The 27,115-nt window shown below is 29.2% G+C and overlaps 3 protein-coding genes across 12 annotated transcripts in view; 1 reads left to right on the top strand and 2 right to left on the bottom strand.

Moving 5' to 3' along the window:
• The window catches only part of LOC130678595 (zinc transporter ZIP11), a 30,684-nt gene extending 17,638 nt beyond the window's left edge, over positions 1-13,046 (bottom strand). Inside the window, exons 1-5 of one of the 2 annotated variants that reach the window (XM_057485915.1) lie at positions 12,842-13,046; positions 12,080-12,693; positions 9,947-10,340; positions 8,072-8,223; positions 7,917-8,002 (exon numbers count right to left, since the gene is read on the bottom strand). In XM_057485915.1, coding sequence (XP_057341898.1) covers positions 7,917-8,002; positions 8,072-8,223; positions 9,947-10,340; positions 12,080-12,187 — 740 coding nt within the window. In that variant the 5' untranslated portion in view covers positions 12,188-12,693; positions 12,842-13,046. Of the gene's footprint in view, positions 1-7,916; positions 8,003-8,071; positions 8,224-9,946; positions 10,341-12,079 lie in introns of both variants that reach the window. The other variant, XM_057485916.1, reaches the window with a different exon arrangement.
• Positions 13,047-15,154: 2,108 nt separating this feature from the next.
• On the top strand, positions 15,155-19,697 carry LOC130678605 (uncharacterized Golgi apparatus membrane protein-like protein CG5021). Of its 3 annotated transcripts, none has more exons than XM_057485932.1 (5): positions 15,155-15,269; positions 15,729-15,799; positions 17,521-17,755; positions 17,848-18,090; positions 19,442-19,697. In XM_057485932.1, the coding sequence occupies exons 1-5, from the start codon at positions 15,252-15,254 to the stop codon at positions 19,508-19,510; spliced, it is 636 nt and encodes a 211-aa protein (XP_057341915.1). In that variant the 5' UTR covers positions 15,155-15,251; the 3' UTR covers positions 19,511-19,697. The 3 variants fall into 3 exon arrangements, with proteins under 3 accessions (XP_057341915.1, XP_057341914.1, XP_057341916.1); XM_057485931.1 differs by having other exon boundaries at positions 15,156-15,269; positions 17,836-18,090; XM_057485933.1 differs by lacking the exon at positions 15,155-15,269 and adding an exon at positions 15,276-15,408 and having other exon boundaries at positions 17,836-18,090.
• Positions 19,695-27,115, bottom strand: part of LOC130678584 (tyrosine-protein phosphatase Lar) — a 297,465-nt gene continuing 290,044 nt past the window's right edge. For all 7 annotated transcript variants that reach the window (XM_057485894.1, XM_057485893.1, XM_057485899.1 and 4 more), the window contains one exon: positions 19,695-26,939. In XM_057485894.1, the coding sequence (XP_057341877.1) occupies positions 26,871-26,939 (69 nt within the window). In that variant the 3' untranslated portion in view covers positions 19,695-26,870. The remainder of the gene's footprint in view (positions 26,940-27,115) is intronic.

The raw sequence follows: 27,115 nt of genomic DNA, 5'->3' as shown, positions 1-27,115 counted from the left end.
AATTTTTTAGATTATAAATAGTTTTACTTTATTTCAAAAATTTATCAACTAAAAAAAAATTTATAGTTTTGAATATTTTTCGGAGCCAAATTTGCCTCAGACATAGAGAAACAGCCGAAAAATATGAAAAAATCATTTTTTCAGAAGTTTTGGCTGGGCCATTTCACCCCAGGTGTTATGTGTAGGGCTAGAAATTTGGAAATATTATAATTTTTTTTTAATTTGACGATAAATATATGGAAAAATAACTTTTTCAAAATTATCGGCTTGTCCATTTTGCCCAAAATGTCATGCGTAGGACTAAAAATGCGCAAACATATCGCATTTATAGTAAAATTTTTTTTTGATCAATATTTCAGGAAGGCCGCTCTGCCCTAGGGGGTCACTCTGCCCCACCCTCCCCTACGAGCTCACATTACATGAATTTGAATTTTTTTCAAAAGTACATTCCGATCTATGGGAAAATTTCTAAGCTCGACGACTTTGTATGGGTAATGATAATAATTTCTCTTGCAATTATAATTTAAAAAATAAATATTTTCTTAAACACCCACCCGACCTAACTTTCCTACACCCAATAAAAAGTATAAAACTCACAAGGATTAACGTCCTACTCAACAATAAGAACCGTAGGTCTTATATCCCACGTTGCTAAAAAATGAGATACGTTCTCCGCGAAATAGCGTTAAAAATTATAATAATCGATGTACATATTTAATAATTTATAAAGTTGCTTGGGTTTTATCAATAAATATAAAAGTATCCAAGTAGGCAGTTGATAAATATGGTTTGAAAGTCTAGTATCAGTGTTAAGTAAAAGTAAACCGTCTAATTATTATTATTTTTTTGTAAACACATACGTGTGTTACATATTAGTCGTACATGTGCAGCGAGAGTTCGGCAGGGTCGAATGGCCGAAGAGAATTTTTAAAAATCTAAAGAAGGGGACGGAAGCAGCTGACATGATAGCTGACACTAACACTAGTTAGAGGACTTACATCAAATCTATAGTGTGTAGTCTTGGTAATACATTGAGTTTAACGGGGGAATGATAACCCGTATCATCAGCCAATGTTGCCAAGCTACTCGTCCACAAACTCATACGTGTCGTATATATATATATATATATGTATATATATATGGACATACTATACTCGAATCTTTATTACAGAGAGCAAAAAAAAATAATAAATAAAAAAAAACGAATGTAAGTATGAGAAAAAAATTGATCGGTCAAAAAGTAAATTAATAAATGCGTATAATTTTCATTAATAAAATTTATAAAAGATAAATGGGTGATAGTTGACAGTCTTAATATATGTTTTAAGAGAATAAGATAATTATATTATCAGGAAGGCCGAAGTGGTTAAAATATCTTTTTAAATATTTCTTAATTATCGGGATTTGGGAGGGGGTAAGGTTAAGAAGAGGGAGAAGGATGAGGGGGAGGAGAGAAGGGGGAAGAAGATAAAAGAGATAGAGACAGAGCTTAACGAAACGCGTTTCATTCATTCCAGAGATTCCTAATAGCCTAACACGGCACTTAGACTGTACGGACTGTACTATGACTACGCTATTGTGTTGTATTGTATTGGTCCACAAAGTTCTGTAGCGCCAAGTGTGTCATTTGAATGCGTTGGAATGCCGACAGCTTGAGGCGGCGCATTTTAACTTTAGGTCGTACCGATTGTATACTTAATTACCAGACTATACTTTGCTGTGCTAACTGTACTCGGCTTGGCAATAGATTTTTTTTCATTCATTTTTGACACGGATTTGAGAATTTTTTTTGGAGTGTATTTTCGCGTGATCCTGAGCAGATCAATTGCGAAAAAAAAAAAACTAAAAAAATGCACATGTAGAAAATTAAAAAAGCTACAGGTGCAATTTTTCAAAAAAATTTTTTTTTATAATTTGTTGTTTTTAAAAAGAATCAAAAATTGTTAGACGTCGGCGCACTTCAGTTTTTTCGCGGTCAAATTTTGGAATTTTTGAAAAAATTGGACTTTTTAATTTTTGAACGAACGTTTGCTTATTTTGAGACTGTTAAAAAAAATCAAGAGCTGACTAAATTATTTTTGGTTTGAATTTTTAAATATTTTGACCGGTCAAAATTTCGAGTCCATGGTTTCAAGATACGGAAAATTGTATTGTTAGGATCAGAGAAATTTGAGGAATGTTCAAAATATGTCTATGAGATAGTCTTCAAATAGCGGCAGTCAAATAAATACTTGGAACCCATGAAAAGGCTAAAAACCAGGGGAAAATATTTTTTTCTTGAGAATAATGTCAATATTAGGATTAGAAAAAAATATTTATCTTCAATAAAATTCAAAAGTTTTCATAACTAGGCTATTTCTTTCGAAAAAATTATCTCCTAAAAAATGTAAGATCAGTAAGCCGATAAAATTTGGATTAATTATAAATACTCTGCCCTTTGTACGCCATATTGATAAGAATTTATTATGTACATACGCCGAAAAAATTAACTGTTGTATTTAAATTAACGGTTACGAAAACATGCGAAGGTTTATAGACACAGCTGATTAATCAAGTTACCAAAAACATTTTCATGCAATATTTAGTATCATAAACTCTACAGCACTTTATATTAAAACCTTAAATTGCTAAATAACTTTAATTTTATCAGCAACAACTTTAGAAAAAAATCTTTCGCGGCGCGGGAAATATTTTGAATTTAAAATTTTTTTTAAATTTCTTACTAGAAAATTTTATCAGCTCAAGAAATTTTTCTCCCCAAAAAATTTTTATTTTCAATTTACAACAAAAAAAATTTTTGAGGGTAAGTAAAATTTTGAGTAAAAAATTTTGCGCCAAAAAATCGCTTTTTTCTGCGCAGTTTTTTCAAGTAAGAGAATTGAGTTTTTTAGTAAACTGGAACAAAATTGGGAGTGGACTCGGATTTTTTTAAAATTCAAATTCATCATTTTTCATACCCAGTGAAAAGAGAGTTTGTTTTTCACTTAAATTCGGAATTTTATTATTGAAATAAACATCTTTGGGAAGTCAATTTCACTAAACGGGAGTAAAAAAATAAAAAATCTCTCGGTATTAATCACTCTGGATTTAATCCGCGTTCAGTCCCAAAATTTTCTACAGTGCAGGTCCCTAGAGCAGTACATCAAACTTTAAAGAATTTCAAAATGGAGGAATATAATATTTGTGGGAATAATTTAAAATGCTGTAGCAGTAAAATATTCTGAGTATTTTGGACACTCGGATCACGTATTAAAAAAAAGTAAATAAAATAATGTATAATATTGTATTTGGAATATAAATATTCGAGCGTGTGTACATGTAGAGTTTGTAGTGCTTTCTAAATTTTACAAAGCATTCCTGAATATATAATTAAATATTGAAAGATAATTAACAGGGATAAATATTATTGATCGGTAATCAATGATTTGAATATAAAAAGGAGTAAGAGCAAAATTTAATTAAATATGGAATTCAGTAAAAGGTAAAATATGAGATAATATAAATTGGCACCAGTGTGGAGGAATTGGTACCAAAGAAAGCCGAAGAATGAATTGTTCGCAGAGAAGCCGGGCTGGTTGGGTTTGTGTGGATGTGAGAGGACTATTGGCTGTGTGTAGTGTAGTGTATATGGTATTCGTCGAGGAACTTGAATACGAATGTATATGGAGGAATACATTGCTGGGTCTGAGCTCAACTCAAGTGGCCCTCCGGTACGCCCTAATAAAGCAGAAAGGAAGGCCGCTTCCAGGAACTATACCATCAAGATATGCGGTGGTCTGGTTCAATATGTGGCGCCAAAGGGCCACGACGGTCGTTACGATTACTACATAACAACACATCCTTTTCACGCTATTATACCATATATATGTACAAATACACATATTTTTGGAATAAACAAATATTCTGTTATTGAAGTTCGCGGCTGTTTGAGTACTTGGTCTAAGGAATTTAATATTTAGATTTTTGGGGATGGGTTTTCAAGGAAATAAATTTTGAGGCATTGTAAGGAATTTTGACCGGTATTCCGTATGTTTGAATAATTTTCAAAGCCAAAAATCAAGGGCGGGAGCACAAACTTCGAGATTGGAAGTTAAATTTTTCAGTGCCGTTACACTTTTCTCGCAAGCTAACAAAGATAACTAAAAATTTTTTAGTCAATTGATGATTAAAATATGAGTAACGCAAACTTGGTAGTTTTTAAAAATTATCGCCTGAAACAAAATCCCGGAAAATAAAAAAAATTTATCAGTTTTCCGTAAACTTAAATCTCAAAGCCGCGTTTTAAATATTCAAAATAAAAATACATAAATTTGAGTTAGACTTGAGGTGTCAAAAAAGTCTTTACGAATTTTTCTAGCCCAGATAAAAGTCTCTAGCTATTTTAGTTTTATAAAAAAAGTCTACCGGAAGTTGCCGCGAGCATCCATTTTATGAATTCAAATAAAAATATTTAAATTTTCATAAAATCAAAGCCGACTGTCCTTCCGCGGTTCCCGCCGTTAAAAATGCGCGTAAATTTTCTATCAGCAGCCTCACGAATAATTGACTATCCCTTCTTATTAACCAAAAAAAAATTTTCCAAAGCTTTTCCCGAGTTTCAGGTGAATTTCCCTTTTGAATCAGAGGATTGTTGCTACACAACAAATATTTTTTTTCTCAAGCCGCCTGGTTAATGTTAAGGTCGTTTGACAGTCGTGTTTCTGATACTCACCCGCAGCAAATATATACATACATAAAATGTAATATTAGCTATACATAACACAAGCAGACTTTCTAAACAAAGGAACAGAACGGTCAAGAGGGAAAGAGAATTTAGGCCGTGGGCCAGGCTAAATCGGAGTCTAAAACCGACAGAGGCTTATTCGATGTCGGATAGCGATTTGATCAAAGGGAATAGAAAATAAGCGAAGCGAAGATACTTGTGTTGTGTTAGTTGTTAAATATATTTTATGTAGTGCTGTAGTGGTATGGTAGTTGCTGCAGTACAGCATAACCGAACTACAAGATAAAGAGAAAAGAATGGAATGGAAGTAGTAAAGTAGAAGCGGGCAGTGTTATGTGCCGAGAAAGAGCTACAGCCTAACAGCTCAGGCAAAGAAACCAGGCATCGGGACTCGGGGCTCGATGCTCGGAACTCAGACTCTGGTTCTGGCTCTGGCTCTGGCTATGGTGTTTTCTGCTGGAGCACCGTGGCAATGATGATGAGGTTGCCGGTGGGGATGGAATGCGCGGCGCCTAGGGCTCGTTGGATTCCAGGGCCACACGTGCCCCTGGTCCCTGTCCCCTCGCCCGAGCCGTGCCAATAAACTCAGCCTCCGGCCGACCGCCGCTGCTTTCGACCACCATGGAACTCATTCATGGGGACGGGGACCTCCTACCACGATTTTATCGCTCTTTTACTCTATTCTCTTCTTTTACCGCTGGCCAACGGCATCTGTCGGCCGTCGCGGTACTATCACTCGGACCGCGTTGTCTGCAAGCTTCTCAAGAGCCATCTGGGTGTCAAGATCTTTGCGACCAGCGCATGGTAACTCGGAATTAAATTAATTTTCAGCTCGAAATTAGGATTAGAAAATTATTATTTACTTATTTTGTTCCGTTATTGATTTATTCCAATAGATTGACTTTAGTAATTCTACTGACTCTAAATTTCGAATTTTGTAATTTTTGGAAAGAAGAAAAATTAAAATCTAGTGATTAGTAATCCATTGGAAGCAAATAAAGAAATTTTAGAAAAATATTCAAATTTTTGGCGGGAAATTAAAATCAAAATTATAATTTAATATTGCTGTGATTTCAGATTAAAATCGTTGACGTCTAGACCATGAATCATCAACGCGGAAATCAAGTTTATATCAAATCAATGATCTACTTTTAATAAAAATTTTGACTCTTATCAGTATACTTAGAGACGCGCCAGATAATGGCAGAAGAACTTATTTGTTAAAAAATAACACGTGGAATGACCGAGTGGGCTCAGATATAGACTGTCATATCTTGTCCAAAGTGCAGAAAATCATTAGAAAAATAATTCTTTTACTTAAAAATAAATCCCGTCAGGTCTAACAGATTTGGACTCGCCATTCAGGCAACCCGAGTCAGAAAATCTGATCTGATTTTAGTCTGATAGATTGTATTTGGAGTAATTAGTCTGTCTTTAAATTTTTATAAAAATTTTAAGCTGTTTTTGATCCAAAGACAATCAACAGCAGACTAATAAAAATAACAGGCAGTAATAGACTGATTTTTTTCTGGATAGAAACAAAAGGATACAAAATATTATCAGAAAAAAGTCTGATTTTGATCAAGAGGCGACCAAAACCAAACTAAATTTTGAGGTTGATTGAATACAAATTAAAAATTAAATTTAGTAGAAATATCTCAAAACTTGTATTTTATTTAAGGCCATTGTCAGACAGTGCTCCCACTTTTTAAAAATACTTGATGACTTTCAATTGTAATGACCATATTAAAATTGGGATGATTAATTAAAAAAAAATTAAAGCATCAATTGAAAAAAGAGCAACGCAGTTACAATTTCGCCGGGATATAGATTTAAAAAAAATTATTTACAGTTGATATCAATTAGAAGTTAAACGAAATTTGAAAAATAAATTCAAGTAAAATCTTCATGTGAATATGATTCGAAATATCAAATTTTTCAGGCTAAAATTTATTTGCCAAATTTCGTTTAAGGGCAGTCTCCGACAGAGCCCCCCACTTTTTAAGATATTCAATAACCTTGAACTATAATAGTATTCAAGTTTTTTTATTAATTAATTGAAAAAAAAGTTTAAGCATTAATTGAAAAAGGGACAACGCAGTAACATTTTCACCAAGATATAGATTTTTAAAAAAATTACTCACAGTTAAAATCAGTAAGGATTGAAACGAAATTTATTAAATAAATTTTAGCCTAAAAAATTAGACATTCCAAATTATAATATTGACATGAAGATTTTACTGAAATTTATTTAACAAATTTTATTTAACTCTTAATTAATATCAATTGTAAATAATTTTTCTTTAAATCTATGATTCGGCGAAATTGTAACTGCGTTGCCATTTTTTCAATTAATGCTTAAACTTTTTTTTCAATTAATTATCAAAATTTTAATACAGTCATTACAATTGAAAGTCATTGCATATTTTTAAAAAGTGGGGAGCACTGTCTGAGAATGCTCTTAACTCCCAATTGATAACAACCGAGTAATTTTTTTTTTAAATCTATACCTCCGCAACATGTAACTGCGATATCCTTTTTTTAATTAACGCTTTAATTTTTCGAAAATTAATTATTAAAATTTCAATTCTCTCATGACAATTCAAGGTCATAAGATATTTTTAAAAAGTGGGGGCGCTGTCTGAGGACGCCCTTAAAACAGATCAAATTTTTCGACCCAAGTACCAACCTGACTTTCAATAATTACTACAGTGCACATGTGCCATACATGCGCTCCAGTAAAATTATCCTTCAACCGTCGAGTCAATAATTAGCCAAGCGATGACATAAAAAAATTCAATTGTCATAATCATAATTATGTCCAACATAATCTTAATTGTCATAAAATAATAAAAGTTTCAATACGAAGGTTATGTACATTTTCGAGTTGCAATGATGGCAACACTGCGAAAGTTTTATACCAACAACACGTGAATATTTGAATAATCCTCGACTGTTATCTATAACAGCGACACTTTTCTCTGGTAAATAATCAAAAAAATGAATAGACTGCGTATAATTATATTTTAAAAATATTATTTCCTACGTATTTAGTGATAACTACTCGAGCATTTGATTTTATCTTATCAATTATCTAATAGCGTTTATTCATTTATCATTTTTATAATTAAATCCAGAGAACGACCGCTCGTAAATAAAATGATCATTAGATAAAAATAGAATAATAACTTACCGAGCATTTTCGAACGTCGCTGATGCGCTGCTGCCTACGGCAGCGAAGCCGACGCCAACTGCGAGGCCTTCCGGGATATTATGGACCTAAAATAAATAAATATGACTATATAAATATTGCACTAGATTAATTAGCATTGAAAAACATCAACGCACCGTAATAGCGACGACCAGTAGAACAATTCGCCGCCACTGATTGTTTTTTGCCTCAATACCAGGGTCTTCGTACACGCAACCTTGCTCGCCGACCTCTGAATTTCGGGATACGGAGCCAGGCATTCGTCGCCTGGTGTTCTGCTCATAAAAACCTAGAGGTTGTAAAGAGTAATTAGTAATAGTAAAGTTGTTTGTTCAGTTTTCAGTATACACTTTAAGCAGATTTGTTAAATAATTTTACACACTAAAGATAGAATTGTAACAGTGACATACTTAAATAAATAGTAATTTTAAATAAATAGACCAGGAGACTGAGTCAATGAGATCAGTTTTGCTTAATTACTGAGTACAAGCTCACGGATTTGTTTGTAAAAAAAAAATTGTTAGTGTAAATTATTTAGGGAATTGCTCGAGCGCTTGATTAATTAATGAGTTTCCTTGTTGGCTAACTGCATTTTAAATTTTGTGGCTGTTACTTAAGAATTAGTGATAGTTAATAGTTATTATTATTATTATTGAGTGGATTGAGGAGCTGGGAAGATTTTGAGAAAGTGGAAAACACGTGGGAAGTGTTTTTTATTAATGAGGTGGAATCGATTATTTGTGAGCGTTTGAATTCTTTGTATGGGGACCTTTGTTTAGAAAGTTTACTTATGGAAAGTTTATGACATTTTATGTATATCTATGTATGTATATATTTGCTGCGGGTGAGTATCAGAAACACGACTGTCAAACGACCTTAACATTAACCAGGCGGCTTGAGAAAAAAAATATTTGTTGTGAGGCAACAATCCTCTGATTCAAAAGGAAAATTCACCTGAAACTCGGGAAAAGCTTTGGAAAATTTTTTTTTGGTTAATAAGAAGGGATAGTTAATTATTCGTGAGGCTGCTGATAGAAAATTTACGCGCATTTTTAACGGCGAAAACCGCGGAAGGACAGTCGGCTTTGATTTTATGAAAATTTAAATATTTTTATTTGAATTCGTAAAATGGATGCTCGCGGCAACTTCCGGTAGACTTTTTTTTATAAAACTAAAATAGCTAGAGACTTTTATCTGGGCTAGAAAAATTCGTAAAGACTTTTTTGACACCTCAAGTCTAATTCAAATTTATGTATTTTCATTTTGAATATTTAAAACGCGGCTTTAAGATTTAAGTTTACGGAAAACTGATAAATTTTTTTTATTTTCCGGGATTTTGTTTCAGGCGATAATTTTTAAAAACTACCAAGTTTGCGTTACTCATATTTTAATCATCAATTGACTAAAAAATTTTTAGTTATCTTTGTTAGCTTGCGAGAAAAGTGTAACGGCACTGAAAAATTTAACTTCCAGTCTCGAAGTTTGTGCTCCCGCCTTTGATTTTTGGCTTTGAAAATTATTCAAACATACGGAATACCGATCAAAATTCCTTATAATGCCTCAAAATTTATTTCCTTGAAAACCCATCCCCAAAAATCTAAATATTAAATTCCTTAGACCAAGTACTCCAACAGCCGCGAACTTCAATAACAGAATATTTGTTTATTCCAAAAATATGTGTATTTGTACATATATATGGTATACCGATCAAAATTCCTCACAATGCCCCAAAATTAAAAAACCAATAAGCGCATAAGCTAAGCTCTTAATAACAATTATTATTATTTATATTATTAGTCATGCTCATATGTTAGTAAATAATATATGTTAGTTAAAGCAAGTATAAAAATGAATAGATAAAAGCATAAATGTGCAACTAATCGTGTACTGATCTTATTGACCGTGTCTGCTGGCAAAATAATTATTGTTTTTCAATACAGTGCCATGTAGATTGTATGATACTTGAGAAACAACAACGAAAAAAAAGTAAAAAAAAAAGTAATTAGCAATACCATCGATTGTGGTGGACTCATTATAAATATTGCCACTGGTTATTTGTACGCCACTAATTACATTATTAATAGTGTCTAAATCCTTGTCACTTTTAACTTTTCTTTCATCATTCATCATGAGGTTTTTGCGTCTTTGTTTCGTACCGACTGACTGCATTGCTAATAGCACATTTGGGGACTGAATTCCTAGAGATGTTATCAACACATCGGTTCCGTAAACAAACGCTGCGCCGATTAAAAATCCAACGGCGACTGGCAAAAACGCAAATTCACCATTTTCACCGTAAAGTTTACTCTCCTCGGCCATTTCGATCGCCGGCGCTAACAGAGACCAGAAACTGGCGGCCAACATCACGCCCGCAGCAAATCCCAGACTGATGTCCAGCAGTTTTCTCTGAAAGTCATCAAAATTTTATCACTGGTTATTAATCTCAGAGTTTTGTACTGAAGTAAGTGATGGAGCTGAGGCGTAGGACTTAAGACTCCCGAAGTTGATCACTGGCCAGGCGTGGGTTCGAATCCCAGTGGAGCCGAAAGAATTTTTCACACAACGTGTGAAGTTTTTCAGCCCTGAGATTCGTGCCCTCGCCGACCTTCGAATTCGGTTTGGATTTGAATTAAAATTTAGATTTGGATTAAAAAAAAAAGAAGTATGGTTTGAAATTAGGTTCCAGTGTAGGTCGAGATTTATAAAAAATCACAATTAAGAATTTTATAGGCAGTGAATTCCAAATTTTTTATCACAATTTAAATTATTGGTAAATTTTACCATGGGGGGAAAAGGCACAAGGGCGTAGTGAATTTTTTTTTCATTTCCTAATCGCATTTTAAATCTAAAAATTTCAAAAATTCAAAAGTAAAAATTTTGATTCTGTATTTTTTTACGCCCTTATAGTTCCCGATACTTTACCCTGGGCAATGAGGGAAATAAAAAAATTCATGGACCTGAAGATCGGACCGTTTTTAGCGGAACGACAAAAAAAAGTAAAAAATCACTTTTTTTATTTTCGTATTTTTAAACTCGTAGATAAAAAATACCCGGGTTTCAAAAAGACAAAATTTATACGCCCTCATGACACGTAACCCGACATTCAAAAAAATTCCTACTGCCATAGGAATTATTTAAGTATTTATTAATAATGTAATTTATTACACGTGAATTAAAAATTAATTATAAACTAAAACTTATAATTTAAGTAATTGATGTTATCTTCCTGCTATTCGAAGTTAATTAATTAATTTATTTATAAATGTGTTGACTTACTGATAATTACTCAATATATCAATAACATAACAAACTTGTTATTCAAAAAGTTAATAAACTCAAAATTATAAATAAACAAAATTTAATTTCAGCTGTAACTCTAAATTTTATTTTAAAAAATAATATAATAAATAATCTGGATCAAGGATCCAATCCCAGAATTTATGGGTCTGTCAAATTAACCATGACCATGATCAAAATTCGCTGTCAAAAATTATCAAGGTAAAAAATAAAAAATTTTCGAATGAAGATCTGGAGTTTAGTAATTTTTTACTTAGAAATTATTGGTCAGGGATTTTTACGACTATAAATTATTTACTGCTAAAGTAAAAGACCTGTCTACCTGAAGATCGGTGAGACAAAAAAAAAAGAACAAAACGAAAAGTACAAAATCTACTGGATCTAAATTTTTGAAATGTCTTGCATACGGGCTAGTATGTCAGCTGAAAATTGCAGGCTAATTCTAACTACCTCTTAAGCAGTGAAATTACATAAATTTTTCATTTTCGTTGCGCGAAAAACGTTCCGTTCAAAGACGTAGTATCCGATCAGAGAATTAGTACACGATCACTTCATGTATTTGTATATTTATATTTAGTAAAATTAAGTAAATCTTTAGATATCCAAGTACACGAATGATCATGTACGAGTTCCCTGATCAGCTATTGGTTCCATGAATGGGTACTAGTTCCCTGATTGAATACTAGTTCCCTGATCAGGTACTGGTTCCATGAATGGGCACTAGTTCCCTGATCGAATACTAGTTCCCTAATCAGGTACTGGTTCCATGAATGGTTACTAGTTCCCTGATTAAATACTGGGTCTTTTAGTTTACCAACAAATAAAAATAAAAAAAAAATAATAATTACCTGTTTGCCTTGAATGACGACAACAACAGCAGCACCAGCAGCAGTCAATCCCCATGTGAATAGTGTGCCCAGCAGGGCCTGTGTAACCGGCGTGTAACCCTTCAGCATTTTAATTTTTCTTACCAAATAAATAAATCACCAAATTTAAATTTAATAAATTAAAACCGTCCTAGTTCTAGTCCTAGTCCTAGTACCAGTATCAGTAAAATAAATCTAAAATATCTATGTATCTATGATAGGTTCTAGGTGATGGGTATTGTTGGGCCAACAGTTGATTGAGTAGTACTAAAAATCCGGCACAACAATTACATTAAGCTGGATGAGTTGTCTCACCATCAGCATCGCCAGTCCCCCAAGTAAATTTATATTATCTCCGAGTCTGAACCAACCACAGCGACATTATCCTCTCTTCACATTAATACATTACCAGCTCGGGTCTGCTCTCAGTACATTACATCTAATACACAAACGATGGACAATTAATTGCTCTTACCAACACCAACATCAACATCAACATCAAGACTGATACTAATACTAGTACTGGACCCACACACCATTCACTTTTTTTATTGTATCAGTTTACACGTGTACCGAGACCGTCATTTTTATATCACCTATAAAATATAACAATTGGATTTTTAAAATATTCATTGTGTTGTTTCATAAGTTTAACACTTAAACTTTTTAAATTATAATAATTTATCAGGCAATTAAATTAGATAACAAATATTTTAAGAGCTTTCATTTTTTTTTTTTGCTAACCAGATAATCAGTGTCAATGTCTCGAGCTGATTCCGCGATATTTTTATTATTTTATGAGTTAAAAAAGTGTCTTTGCTGAATTATTTTATACTTAACACCACCAAAAATATATAAATATATACAATTATATATGAATGATATTAAATTCACTACATTATATTGGGTATTAGTTTAATACTGCGCGAGGCTTTTACTTAAACCGATCTACTGACATATGTATAGATGTGTGTGTATATATTTGTATATATATGTATATATTATATATATGAGAGATATGAGATAAACTTGATGCTCGGATGTCTCTTGCGCATCGAAAATGGGGGTTGAAAATGTCCAATAGATAGATTTGTAATAGGGCGCGAAATTTGAAAATTAGAAATAGCGGGAAGTTTAAAAGTTTGAAATTTTTAATGAGTAATCAGTGATTTATTGTAGTAGGTTTTAATTGATATATGTAGAGATATATAATTCATATATATACATATATATATTAATATGTATATGTATATATATTGATGATTTAATTATAAAGTTGGGAAGAGAAAATTTGAATTAAAAATAAAAAATAAATAAATTTTTTAAATCTAAAGGACAAAGAAACGTTTTTTTTTTACTCAAACAATTGATGTAAATGTTATTGTTGCAGTGTATAAAAAATTGTTTTCTCAGATGAATAAAAATTTATAAATAGAAATTTAAATCTGTCAGTATTTTAGATAATCAATGAAAAGGATTTTGTAAATTTTTCATTGTTATCTGTGAGTTAAATTTAATTTAAAATTTAATTACTGTCTTAAATAAATGAGTAATTATTGTAATACTAAATTCAAAGAATTTCTGATAGTTACATAACAAAATAATAATTAATTAAAAGATAGATAATTTCGTTTTTCAATAAAAAAAAAATTTTCATACTAATAATGAAAAAAAAATGTCTATATATTATACCCATTTAAATATAGTGGAAACCTAAACATGCAAACATGCAAATAACCTTCTCAATAAGACAATTTATAGATAAATTGAGAAAAATATAGATAGCCCGAACTGGGAATCGAACCCAGACCAATATAAGTCATTGATATTTAATAATTATAATAATAATTTTTTAACACATGTTAGTATTAAATATTCCTGATTACAAATTTAATTAATGTTACGAAAGTTTATCGTTTTTTTAAAAACGATAAATTATAAAAAAAATAAAAATATTTAAAAAATTCCACCTGTAGATTTTTTAATTTTCTACATGTGCATTTTTTTAGTTTTTTTTTTCTCGTAATCAATTTGTCGAAAAAAAAAGTCGGAAAATTTTTTATTGTCTGCTAAGCCCAGGATCATATTTAACCGCATAAAATTTTTTAAAACCGTTTAAAATTTTATGATAAATTACAAAAAAAGAAAACATTTAAAAAATTGTACTTGTAGATTTTTTAATTTTCTACAAGTGCATATTTTTTTTTTTTTTTTTTTTCATAATTAATTCGTCGAAAAATTGTTAATTGTCTGCTAACTTCCGGACCGTGAAATTTCAAATTATTATCAATAGTATTTTTTAAACAAGTCTTACTTTTGTAGAGTAACTCTTACTATAAATCTATTCCACTACGTGATAAATGCACACAACTATTTTAAAAATTATTGACCACAGACAACTAAATAAATTTAACAGCTCACCGTTGCAACAGACACTAAATTATGTATTATTCTTTTCAATCTTAACAAGTATCAACTTTAAGTTTATTTGTTCAGTTATTCATACATAAATTTAAATACTTCAATTAATAACAATGTTTAATTTATATAAGTAATAAAATATCCCAATTTAATACTTATTTAAACGGTAATCAGAGCCAGCCCAGTGCTTCGCGATTTACTTGTGCAATTAAAATGTCAATATTTGAGATATTCATTTAAATTATTTTATTAATTTCATAATTTAAATCTCTCCTCTCTTATTATCAAGGATTTAATGTCAACCTTCTCCTTAAAATATCAACTTTTTAAATTCAACCTTGAATTTTTTTTCTCTATCATTAAAAAATAACCATATGCATGCAAGGTAATAAAATATAAATCGTTACATAAATTTAATAGTACCAATTTTCTCTTTACTTGGATGTAAAAAAAAGAATAAGTACATTTATAAATCATATTTTATTACTTTAGCGTGAAAATTAAATTATTACAGACGATAATTCTTATTTTTTTTATTAAGTATCATTAAGAATTACAAAGCGCCGCCATCTTGATGACGGTCATTGAAGTTCGGTACTTGAGCGCCACCATGACGTAAGATTTTATTTTACTGACATGCGCACTCACTGCAACAGCCAGCAGCTGATCTATTCTGTAATCTGTTTACAGGAAAACAAGACTGACGTGGGTTTAAAGTTCCCGTGAGTGATCAATGATGGCATCTGCTACGGTAATTATCTATTTATTTATTTACTTTTTATACTTTTCTAGACGTACATATTGTCTATTGCACACGATAATTATATTTAATATTACTATTAAAATTAACAGCAATAAATTAACTATTTTATTGACGGGTTGATAAAAAGGTCAGGGTTTTTGTATTTATTTTAATTTTAATAAAAGGCCGCCAGTTAGATGATCCTCAAGTTAGCAGACAATTAATAATTTTTTAAGTTTTTTTTTTTACAACAATTCAATTTAAAAAAAAAAAAAAAAAATATGCACATGTAGAAAATTGAAAGAACTACAGGTGCAATTTTTTGAAACATTTTTTTTTTTTTAATGTACCGTTTTTAAGAAAATCCAAAAATTAGTAGACGTCAGCTAACTTAAGTATCATGTCAGTTAGTAATTAGTCTTTTTTTTTTTATATAAATTTTTGTTCTTATCCAGCAATTTTTTTTAGGTCCCATTGCTGATGGATGACGATACTGTTGCTTTTGGAGAAGAAGATGAAGTACGAAGTGGAAAATTGAAGTACTTTTATATTTTTGGTTATTTAAAATTAGTGATCCTGAAGTTAGCAGACACTTAAAAATTTTAGGATTTTTTTTAAACAATTAAATTTGAAGAAAAAAAAAAACTAAAAATATGTGCATGTAGAGAATTTAAAAAACTATGAGTGCAATTTTTTGAATACTTTTTTTTTCATAATGTCATTTTTAAAAAAAAATTCAAAAATTATCAGGCGGCGGCGAACTTCAGTGTCATTAAAATTAGTGATCCTGAAGTTAGCAGACAATTAAAAATTTTAGGATTTTTTTTAAACAATTAAATTTGAAGAAAAAAAAAACTAAAAATATGTGCATGTAGAGAATTTAAAAAACTATGAGTGCAATTTTTTGAATACTTTTTTTTTCATAATGTCATTTTTAAAAAAAAATTCAAAAATTATCAGGCGGCGGCGAACTTCAGTGTCATTAAAATTAGTGATCCTGAAGTTAGCAGACAATTAAAAATTTTAGGATTTTTTTTAAACAATTAAATTTGAAGAAAAAAAAAAACTAAAAATATGTGCATGTAGAGAATTTAAAAAACTATGAGTGCAATTTTTTAAATACTTTTTTTTTCATAGTCATTTTTAAAAAAATTCAAAAATTATCAGACAATTTATGAATTTAAAATGAATAAACAAATTTATTAAAATAATGAAATTTAAAAAAATGCGCGTGAGGATTTTGCATTTTTCTAAACATAAATTTTTTCATTTTTACTCTACTTGCATTTTATTAATTTATATAAATTAATGGTGGAAATTTCCACCAGGGATTAGAAAATTTAAAAAATTTTCAATTGTCAACTGCATTTACTCTCATGAAAATTTAAGAAATTACTCGAGTAGCAGACTTGCCTGTGACATCAATAAGATATTAATTTTCAGGCTATTTTTTGATATATCGATAAGATATAATACCAATATGTTGACAAAACGATCAAAAATTTATGTCACCGAAAAAATATCTGCTTAAAAGACTTGACACAGGTGACACTCGTATCTAAATGACTTTTTAATTGGCATAAGACAGGAAAACCAACACAAATTTTCTCTGTCTCTGTCGTATTTATACAAAAACAGGTGACTTGAGACAAAAAAAAAATTTTTCTTATCCTTTTAAAAGACATCTTAAAGTAATGACAATAAAGTTAGCAGACATTTAACAACATTTTGATTTTTTTCAACAAAAAAATAAATATTTTGAAAAATTGCACATATAATTTATTAAATTTTCTACATGTGTATTTTTTTAGAAATATATTTTTTTCATTATTTATCTATTTAAAAAAATTTATTTTTATTTCAAATGTCTGCTAACTTTACTGTCATCTTGAAGTATGAGTGAATGTACCAGACATCAGACAAATTTAAAATTATTAATGAGTAGAGTAAATAATTCATAAAAAAAATTTTTTGAATTAATAAGTGCATTTTTTATAAATACTTTTTTTTTTTATTTGTTCACTCTATTTATTTATAATTTCAAATTTGTCTGATGTCTGCTACGTTGACACTCATCTTAAAGTTGTCTCTGTGCTACTTGGGTATAAGTGCAATTTTTTTGAATAATTTTTTTTTTTTTTATAATATATCGTTTTGAATAAATTCAAAAAATTCGACGTCGGCTAACTTTAGTCTCATTAAAAATTAATTAATTCATTTATTTATCAATTGTTTATCATCTAATTGTTTTTTTTTATAGGCATCCATATGTGACATTTTTCCACCTGGCATTTAGGTCAGCAGCGATAATAGTTTACATGTTTTGCACCTGGTTCTCTGACAGTTTCATTGCCAGTTTTGTTGTCGTCGTTTTGTTGCTGTCGATGGACTTCTGGACAGTCAAAAATATAACCGGTAGACTAATGGTTGGATTGAGATGGTGGAATTACGTCGATGATGATGGAAAAAGTCACTGGGTCTATGAGTCACGAAAGGTTTTTACTATTTATATAGATATTTATGTTATTTTTTTTTTAATTTGTCAAGTTGAAACTTTTATGTGCCCGTTTTTCAGGGTCGTCAGCAGAATCGCATCAACCCGTCGGAGGCACGGATATTTTGGCTGTCGTTGATAATCTGCCCGCTGTTGTGGTGTTTGTTTTTTATAGTCGCGTTGTTTGGACTTAGAATAAAATGGCTGCTGATTGTTTGCATCGCCACGATGCTAAATGGCGCAAATCTTTATGGATATATCAAGTGCAAAATGGGCAAGGATCAAAATTTATCTGCGGCGACGAGCGATTATTTTAAAAAACAAGTCTTGCAAAATGTACGTATTTTAAATTTTTCTGGGAAAATAGAAAATTTTAAATAGAACTGAAGTTATCGGTTTCGATCCGTTTTTCAAAATCGAGTTTTTATCAGATCTCGACGTTTTGATGTCCTAGGAAACTATTCTGACCATTTTTAGATGGACCTCCGTCCGTGCGTGTGTGGAAACTGATTTTTGTCGTACGATATCTTTGGAACGAATCAACCGATTTGAATGTTTTTGGCGGCAATCGATATGGATCATTAACACTTAGATCTCGATAGATTTTGAAGGCAATCGGTCGAGTAGCTTACGAGTTATGCAAAAAATAATAATTAAAAAAATGTTCTTTTGAGGTTTTTTTCGTATAACTCACAATCGACTGGCCCGAGTTACCACAAAATGTATCGAGTTCTAAGTCTTAGTGAGCTCTTTCCATTGCCACCGAAAACGCTCGAATCGGATGATTCGTTCCAAAGATATCGTACGGCAAAAATTTTTTTTTTTTCAATGAAATGAATGTCCTTTCGGTCCAACAGCTTTTCGAGCTCGACGAGCTCGAAAATTTACAAGCAACGTTTGTTTGAGCTTTCTGAGCTCAAAAATAGCAGAAAGTTTTGGTGGTCCTGCAAATCAACATTTTCAGATTTTTTTTTAATGACTAGGGCCAGGATTTTTGCGTTAATTTAAAAATAATTAATAATTAGTTGTGAAATTTTTAATATTCTCAAATAAACTCAAAAATAGCAGAAAGTTTTGGTGGTCCTGCAAATCAACATTTTCAGATTTTTTTTTAATGACTAGGGCCAGGATTTTTGCGTTAATTTAAAAATAATTAATAATTAGTTGTGAAATTTTTAATATTACGGGGAAAATATTAGTCTTATTAAAAAATTATTCAAACAAAAGCTGTATGAAATTTAATTTCATAAAAAAAATGTCTCTTATAATTTTTTCTTAGGACTAATAAGAAAGCCGTAATTTCAAAATTAACATTTTCATAATTATCAAAGTTTTGAATCATTTATTATGAATCTTAATTTTGAAATTACGGTAAAAATATTGATCGTACAAGAAAATCATAAGAGACATTTTTTTATTAAAATTAAATTTCCTACAACTTTTGTTAAATAACTTTTTTACTAAGACCGATATTTTCCCTGTTATATCAAAAATTTGAACTACTCATTTCAAAAATTAGGAAAAATCTTGTCCCTATTAATGACCGAACGCTTTTTATAATTAATGGCCATAATTACTCGTGTCCACTCGTTGGAAAAAACAAATTAATGATCAAATTTTATTGAAACAAAGAGTGGACTCGCTTAGAAAAACTATTAATTAATAAATGAATTATTATTTGTTGCAGGTTATGTCGTCGATGATGACCAAGAGCCCGCCAACGGCACCTAGTCAGTCGCCATCTTCCATGATCTAATGAAACATTCGCGTAATTAAATATAAATGAAACTACACAGAGTTTATCATAAATAAAAATTGTAAATAATTACTCATAAATAATGACTGCGTTTACTAGCGCGCAAGTGAGGAAATAAAAGATAATTATTGGCTACTAATTGGCTAATTACTTATGAAGGATAATAAATAAATAAGAGAAGACATTACACTGTTAGTTTCTATTCTATGCCAAAGGCAATACAATAATGTACATGGTATTCTTCTTCACATCATTAATCCTCATAATATTTTAATTAATTATTCATTTATTTATTTCTATTACACAATAATTTCATTCGTCTTGTTGTCCATGAGTAACATTTATTTTTTTATTTTATTTAATATATTTGTCTCAGCCTGTTGTTGTTTATATCTGGCAAGAAAGTATCACAAAATAATTATCCATTATCTCAACGTTATTTTATTAAATCCCCAGAATTTATTTTATTATTTATTTATTTAACTTTATTTTATATTTCAAATTGCTATTTTTACATCACTCGTAAAAGTTAACGCTGCTCTTAATTATTTCACATGGATTATTATTATTATTATTTATTAATTTATTAATTCATTAATTAATTAGTTATTAATTAGTATTTATAATTCCATGATAAAACAATTTATTTTGTTACAATAGACTATGAGATTACAAGAAAAATATTTCGATTAATACAATAAATCTTTACACAGTTTAAAAAAAATTAGTCAATTAATTAAAAAATTTTAAATCGATACATTAAAAATTATGAGTGTCAATGCAGCAGACAAATTTAAAATTATAAATAAGGAGTAAATAAATTTTTTTTAAATAATTACAAAAAATGCACTTGTTGACTTCAAAATTTTTCAAATGCGCATTTTTTAAAAATTTTATTTTATTAATTATTTACTCGATTCATTTATAATTTTAAATTTGTCTGGTGTCTGCTGCATTGACACTCATTAAAAATTCGAGGTTAGGATTTCTTTGTTTAATCAACAAACAATGAAAAACAACAGGATTTTTAATTCGTGTGTTAATAATAGATATCGTTGAGAAATGGAATCGCCAGATGATTTTTTAAATTAACTGATACATTAATTAATTAATTAAATTTTTATAGTTACTTATTAATTCATATATTAAAAATTATACAATTGAATACAATATAAATTTATATTTAAATAAAAAATGATAATAAAAGTATAGAAAAAAAATACACTGACATGGAATGGATAAGAAGTCAAATATTACTTTTTATAGTTCATTAATATGTTGTCAATATACGAAACAATTGGCAGTATTGTTGTTTTCTTTGTTTTAAAATAAGTTATGATTGACATTCGACACTTAAAGCCACCATATTTTTTTTTATTTTATTTATAAAATTAATTTTTATTTAAAATTTTGAAGTTCATTCGATTCGGAACCGCAGATTATTTGAGGCCAGAATTTATTTTCATTGATTCTATTGGTTAATTTTTTTAAAATGGCGGCCGGTTTGTATCGTCATTTTTTTTAGTGAAAATTTTATAACGAAGCCGGTGATCGGTAAATTTTAAAAATAAATGGAATTTAAAAATGAATCTTTTCGCGCGCAATTTTAAATTTTCTTGTTTGCAATCAAATTTCGAGGTTAGTTTCAATTTCCTTCAAATTCCCATTTTATTTATCGTTGATAATTCTGTAGTTTCGAATCCCGGATAAATTTCAATGCCAATTGATTAAGAAGTTGATTAAAATGATTAATGAGTAATTAATAGTTTAAAAAAATGATTAACGAAACAATGGATGGACTTTTCGACTAGATTACACATGATACACGATAAAATACCCAAGTCCACTAAAAATTGAATAAAATATAAATTTGTGGCTTTAAGTGAAGTTTAAAATTGACTTATACGTACCCTAAATAAATTTACATATATTAAATGCGTTATTCACAAATACAAGTACTGGATTCATCGAAGTTTGTTCGCTAACAATTAAAACTTTAACTAACCGTAAATACGTAATCGTAATATTAATACTCTAAATAAATCTACTTTACCCTCGATTATTAATTAATTATTCCGGAAAAAATTCAATTACATCAATTGTTTAATACAATTAATAACTGTCATTAATCGCGTAAATAATTATATTTAATATGTTAATTTTATATCGTAAAAATATATAAAAAAGATGACATTACGCAATATAAAAAATCTATTAAATAAGCTAAACTTTTACGGGTTTGATGATATTTTTTAAAATATAACAGTGCGTTTTTGAATTATCCATTTTCATTATTCTTTCATCTTTGTTTCAAATCTAAACCGGATACTTTGTTCAAACCATAACCTATTTTTCATATCATTGTTTTCTTCTTTTGTTCAACTTCTTTTAGAATGTTCGTAATATATTTATATATTTATATTTATTTTTATTCATTTGTATTTATATATTTATATATTCATATATATATAAATCTATGTATATATTATTTTTATCTTATCAACATACTTTATTTAACACTAAACATGACAGACGGTGCATTTATGTACACATTAATCGCAACTTCTGGCCCCTGTCCGCTTTAATAAGTAAATAAAAAAATCTATCAATTCATCGATTAGCACAAAACAAATTTTCCAATACTTCAATTATCAAGTTAATTGCTATCGTAAAAATATACGATTATTTTTGAATTATTTTGAACAGGTTATAAATAATTGTGTTTATTGTCCATACAGGCTAAAAATTACCGAGAAGAAATAATGAGATATAATCATATAACCTCAAATATAATTATATATAAACTTATATGATCACATATAATTACAACGGGACTTCTGATTTTATAGATCATCAGATATTACGGTTTTCAGTATCTAGGTCAATATGAGTGGCCATATGTGATCATATATAATTATATCTGATATCATAGAAATAACATGAAACTTTAATTGTAAAACCAGTATCACATCTGATGATATATGATCATATATGATCAGATATTTAACAGTGTCAGTATTTATAATTTCATATAATATCAGATATTGCTATTTATTTTTATTTAATCAGATATTACCAGTTATATATGATCATATAGATTTATATATATAATTACATCTGATATTATACAAATTACATGAAACTATAAACGTAAATCCAGTGTCATATTTGATGATATATGATCAGATATTTAACTGTATCAGTGTATATAATTTTATGATATCAGATATTGCTATATTTTTTATTTAATCAAATATGACCAGTCATATATGATCATATAGATTTATGTGTATAATTATATCTGATATCATATAAATTACATGAAACTGTAAATCCAGTGTCATATTTAATGATATATGATCAGATATTTGATCAGATACAACCAGTCATATATGATCATATAGATTTATGTATATAATTATATCTGATATCATATAAATTACATGAAACTATAAAAGTAAATACAGCTGCATATCTGATGAAATATGATCATATATGATGAATGTGATCAGATAAACAACTACCTCTGCTTTTGACTTCATATATCATCATATCTAAGTATTTTCTTCCCGGATTTTAACTTTATATATTTTTCATAAAGTTATAGATCTAATTATCAAAAATTTGTTTTAAGATTTAACAGACCTACTGATCTTTTTATTAAAAACAACTGATTATTAAATTAGTAAATTAAAATTATCAATGACATTACGAGTAAAAATTGTAACTTTGTACATGCGGTTATAAAAATAAAATCAGAGGCCTGGAAGTGACGTTGCGTGCAATTAACATACAGTGCTCTTATCCAAATAGATTTGAAATAATAATAATACCAATAATTAATAATTAATAACTATTTATATTATTATTATTATTATAAAATAAATCCTGTCGCTCATTTCGCTACATACAATAAAATAATAATTTATAATTAAATACACATATAGGCACCGTACACATTTATGACATTCATTCATTTCGTTAGTCGTGACCTAATGGCGTTTTTATAATTATTTATTTTCATTATTTATAATTTATTATTAAAAACTATAATTATAACAATTATATTAATTGTTAGCTACCTAAGATTTATTGGTAGTATTTATAATTATATTAATGACATTCCAATTATTTTATTATTAATTATTTAATTAATTAAGTTTTTCTGCATATTGGCAATAGCATTGTCGATTTTGGCAGTATGGCAATTTTTTTTATATTTTTTTAATGAGCACAAATTATTTTATTGGTTAAGTCTCTATACAACTGTCTAATTAACCCTATGGTAAAATTTCCCCATCCCTCGCGGTGAAATAATCGCGCGGTAAAATCATCAGAGTTTAAATTACCTCTACCCTGGGTGCATTTGGAAATGCTCTAGCCAAGCGTCGCCATATGAGTGTGAACGATACTGAAGTTAGTCGACGTCGAACAATTTTTGGATTTTTTTTTTTAAACAATAAATTATAAAACAAATATTTGAAAAAATTGCACCTGTAGTTTTTAAAATTTTCTACATGTGAATATTTTTTTTGTAATTTTTTCGCGAAAAAACGATCCGAAAATTCGGTGATTGGCTGTCAACTTCAGGATCATGAGTGTGAATATAGCTGTCAATTGTTGATTTAAAAAATTAAAAAAAAAGTGAATTAAATGTAAATTAAATGAAATTTAAAAAAATACACATTTAGAGAATTTGAAAATTAGTACGTGCATTATTTTTATTTTTACATTTTTAATTGTTTAATTCATTTATTTGTAATTTAAAATTTGTTTCATATCTGCTACATTTACAATGACTGTGACATCAGACAAATTCAAATCTATAAATAAATAGAGTATAATTAATAAAACTAAATTTTTAAAAAATGCACATTCAAAAAATTATAAAATTGATAAGTGAATTTTTTATAATTATTATTTTTTTAATTGTTTCTTCTATTTATTTATAATTTAAATTTGTCTGATATCTGCCACATTCACACTCACAGCGTTGTCATATAGTGGGAGCTAGAGCTAGAGTATTTCCGAATGCACCCTAATTAATATAATATTGACACAAATAATTTTAAATAAAATGATTAAATTTAAATTTTGAAATTTCGCGCCGTTGGCGCTACTGCGCGTCCCTGTATTCGACGTTCAAAATTTTTGCTAAAGTGGGGGTCGATGAATCGCAAAATCGATTGCTTTGTATCAACTGACGGTTCGATAGCGGCAGTCAGTATCATCGAAAGTGGCAGTAAACGTCCAGATCGTTACGTTTGAATTGAAATACAGTAGTGCAGTGGCGTCATAGTTGTTGTTTAAATTAATTGTGCAGTGTTTGTAAAATTTAAATTGTGAAAAGTGTTTGTGCTGTCGTTAAGTGTTGAGTGTTCAGTGCTAGTGCAATGTTAAGTGTTCAGCGCGAGTGTGAAGTGTTAAATGTTCAGTTCGAGTGTAAAGTGTTGCAAATTGCTGATGCTGATAACTTGCAAGTTCCTGTTTAAACTCATCTGGCATCGTTTGGTGGGAAATAGCAGTTAAGTAACGTTTTTTTAGCTGGAATACACTTGGAAAAATTCAAATTAAATCTCCAAGTGTATTAGGACACCCTTCTGCATATTATTTCCCCGCCAAGGTTTGTTCAAACACTCAAGTGTTTTCTTTTTAAATATTTTAAATATTTTTCTGTCATGATCTGCCGCCATTTTATTTTGACATACGATTTTTAATTTTTCTCGTTTCTAATAATTTATTCTTTAAATATTTAAATTTACCGCGCAACTAATGAAAATAATTAATAAATTATTAATAAAAATTAAAAATTCCGAGTTTATTTTTTTGTCTGGGTGCATTCGGAAAAAACTCAGAGCTAGAGCAGCTCCCCCCTCTTCGCGTAAAATAACCGCGCGGAAAAATTACCCGAGTTTAAAATCGGAAAAATTACCATACCATAAATATATCAATTACTTTTAGTAATTTGAGTAAAATTTACCCATGGACCCTAATTATAAATTCCGTTTGATTTAAAAAAAAAAAATTCTTAAAATTCGGTTATTTAAAAATTTTTTTTGAACCCAATTAAAAAACTTTAGAATAAAATAAATAAAAATTCTATCGATTGTTTAAGAAAAATTAAAATAAAATTTTGAGGTTATTTTACCATAGGAAATTTAAACTTCCGTCATATAGCGACCAATTACAAAATACCGATAAAATTATTTAAACGATCGTCAAACGTCGCCTAATAATTTAAAAATTTCGGCGTTAGTTTAAATATTGAACGATTTTATTTTAAAAAACTGTCAAAAGATTGATTGATTGATTGATTGAATTAATTATTAATTAATTAAACTATCTCGTAATTGGATAATAATAAATTGTCATAAAAATTTTAAATCCTTCTAAAAAAGAGAGCGGGTAAAAAGGGGACGATATTTAGATAAGATTCAGATATTATCGTTTTAAGTATAAGTACCTCAGTCTATAATGACAGAGCGTTTAATAAATTAATTATTATCATTATAATTAATTTTTTATAAAACCTGAAAATCAATTTCCATACCGATATGTGTCGACTCGATTAATTAATTGCCTACTACCTTAATTACTTTTCGATTAACTCCCATTCATTATCTACAATAATTTATAATTTATAATTAATAATAATTAATTAATCAATTAATTAATAGCTACACTATGATAATTATCAACTGAGAAAAATCTATAGACGGAGGGCTCCTTGTAAATCATTTTTTTTTTTTATGGACAATTATTTTATTTGTTCGCATCGAAACTCTTTAAGGCTCTGTTTCAAAAGAAACTTTACGTGTCACCGGTTTCATATTTTTTGTTCGACATTTAAATTTAAAAACACCGGTCCGCGCGCCCAATGGCAGTCTTCGTTAATCAAACGACTTAATTAATAATTAATTGTAATAATTATTGTTACTCTCTCTATATACTGATAGACATAATTGATTTGTTCGTAAATGAAATTTAAAAAAAAGTAAAAAAATAATAAAAAATATATAATGGGAGTTGAATTAATTGATGGTTATCAAGTACATTTTAAATCATCAAAGTGCTCTAAACCCCGTAGCATCGTTACCGGTAATTGTCCGTAAGTTAATTACCTCTAAAAACCCGACGAGCTTGCAAACACAACGACTCAACCGTCATAAGCGTTAACTATTTTTATTAATTTATGCATTGATATTAATTATTAATAAAAAATTTATTTATGTTAATTGTCTGAGATTTAGAGAAACTAAACTCGGCGTATCTTAGCTCTTTCGCCAGTACTCTCACGACTTCTTATGTGACGCTCTCCCCGGTCTCTCGTTGGCTCTCTGGGCTCGCGGATTTCTTCTTGTCAGTTGGCATAGTGGTCAAATGATCCCAAGTATTCCAAACTAGCACGATAACAAAACTGATATTGATCCTAAACACAGAAATACATTCATATATTTTAATATTTATTTATGATCTGTAAGATAAATAGTATATTGTGTGACGAAGGATGGAACAAAACGATTTCAGACCAGGGTGAAGTTGGCTGACCACCCGCAGTCTGAAATCCTGTTTCATTCTGATTACCTGCATTGGAACTTAAAGTTT

The sequence above is a fragment of the Microplitis mediator genome, chromosome 2 (assembly GCF_029852145.1).
Source record: "Microplitis mediator isolate UGA2020A chromosome 2, iyMicMedi2.1, whole genome shotgun sequence".
Taxonomy (NCBI): domain Eukaryota; kingdom Metazoa; phylum Arthropoda; class Insecta; order Hymenoptera; family Braconidae; genus Microplitis; species Microplitis mediator.
Note: the sequence above shows the minus strand (reverse complement) of the source record. Positions and strands in the feature narration are given on the sequence as shown.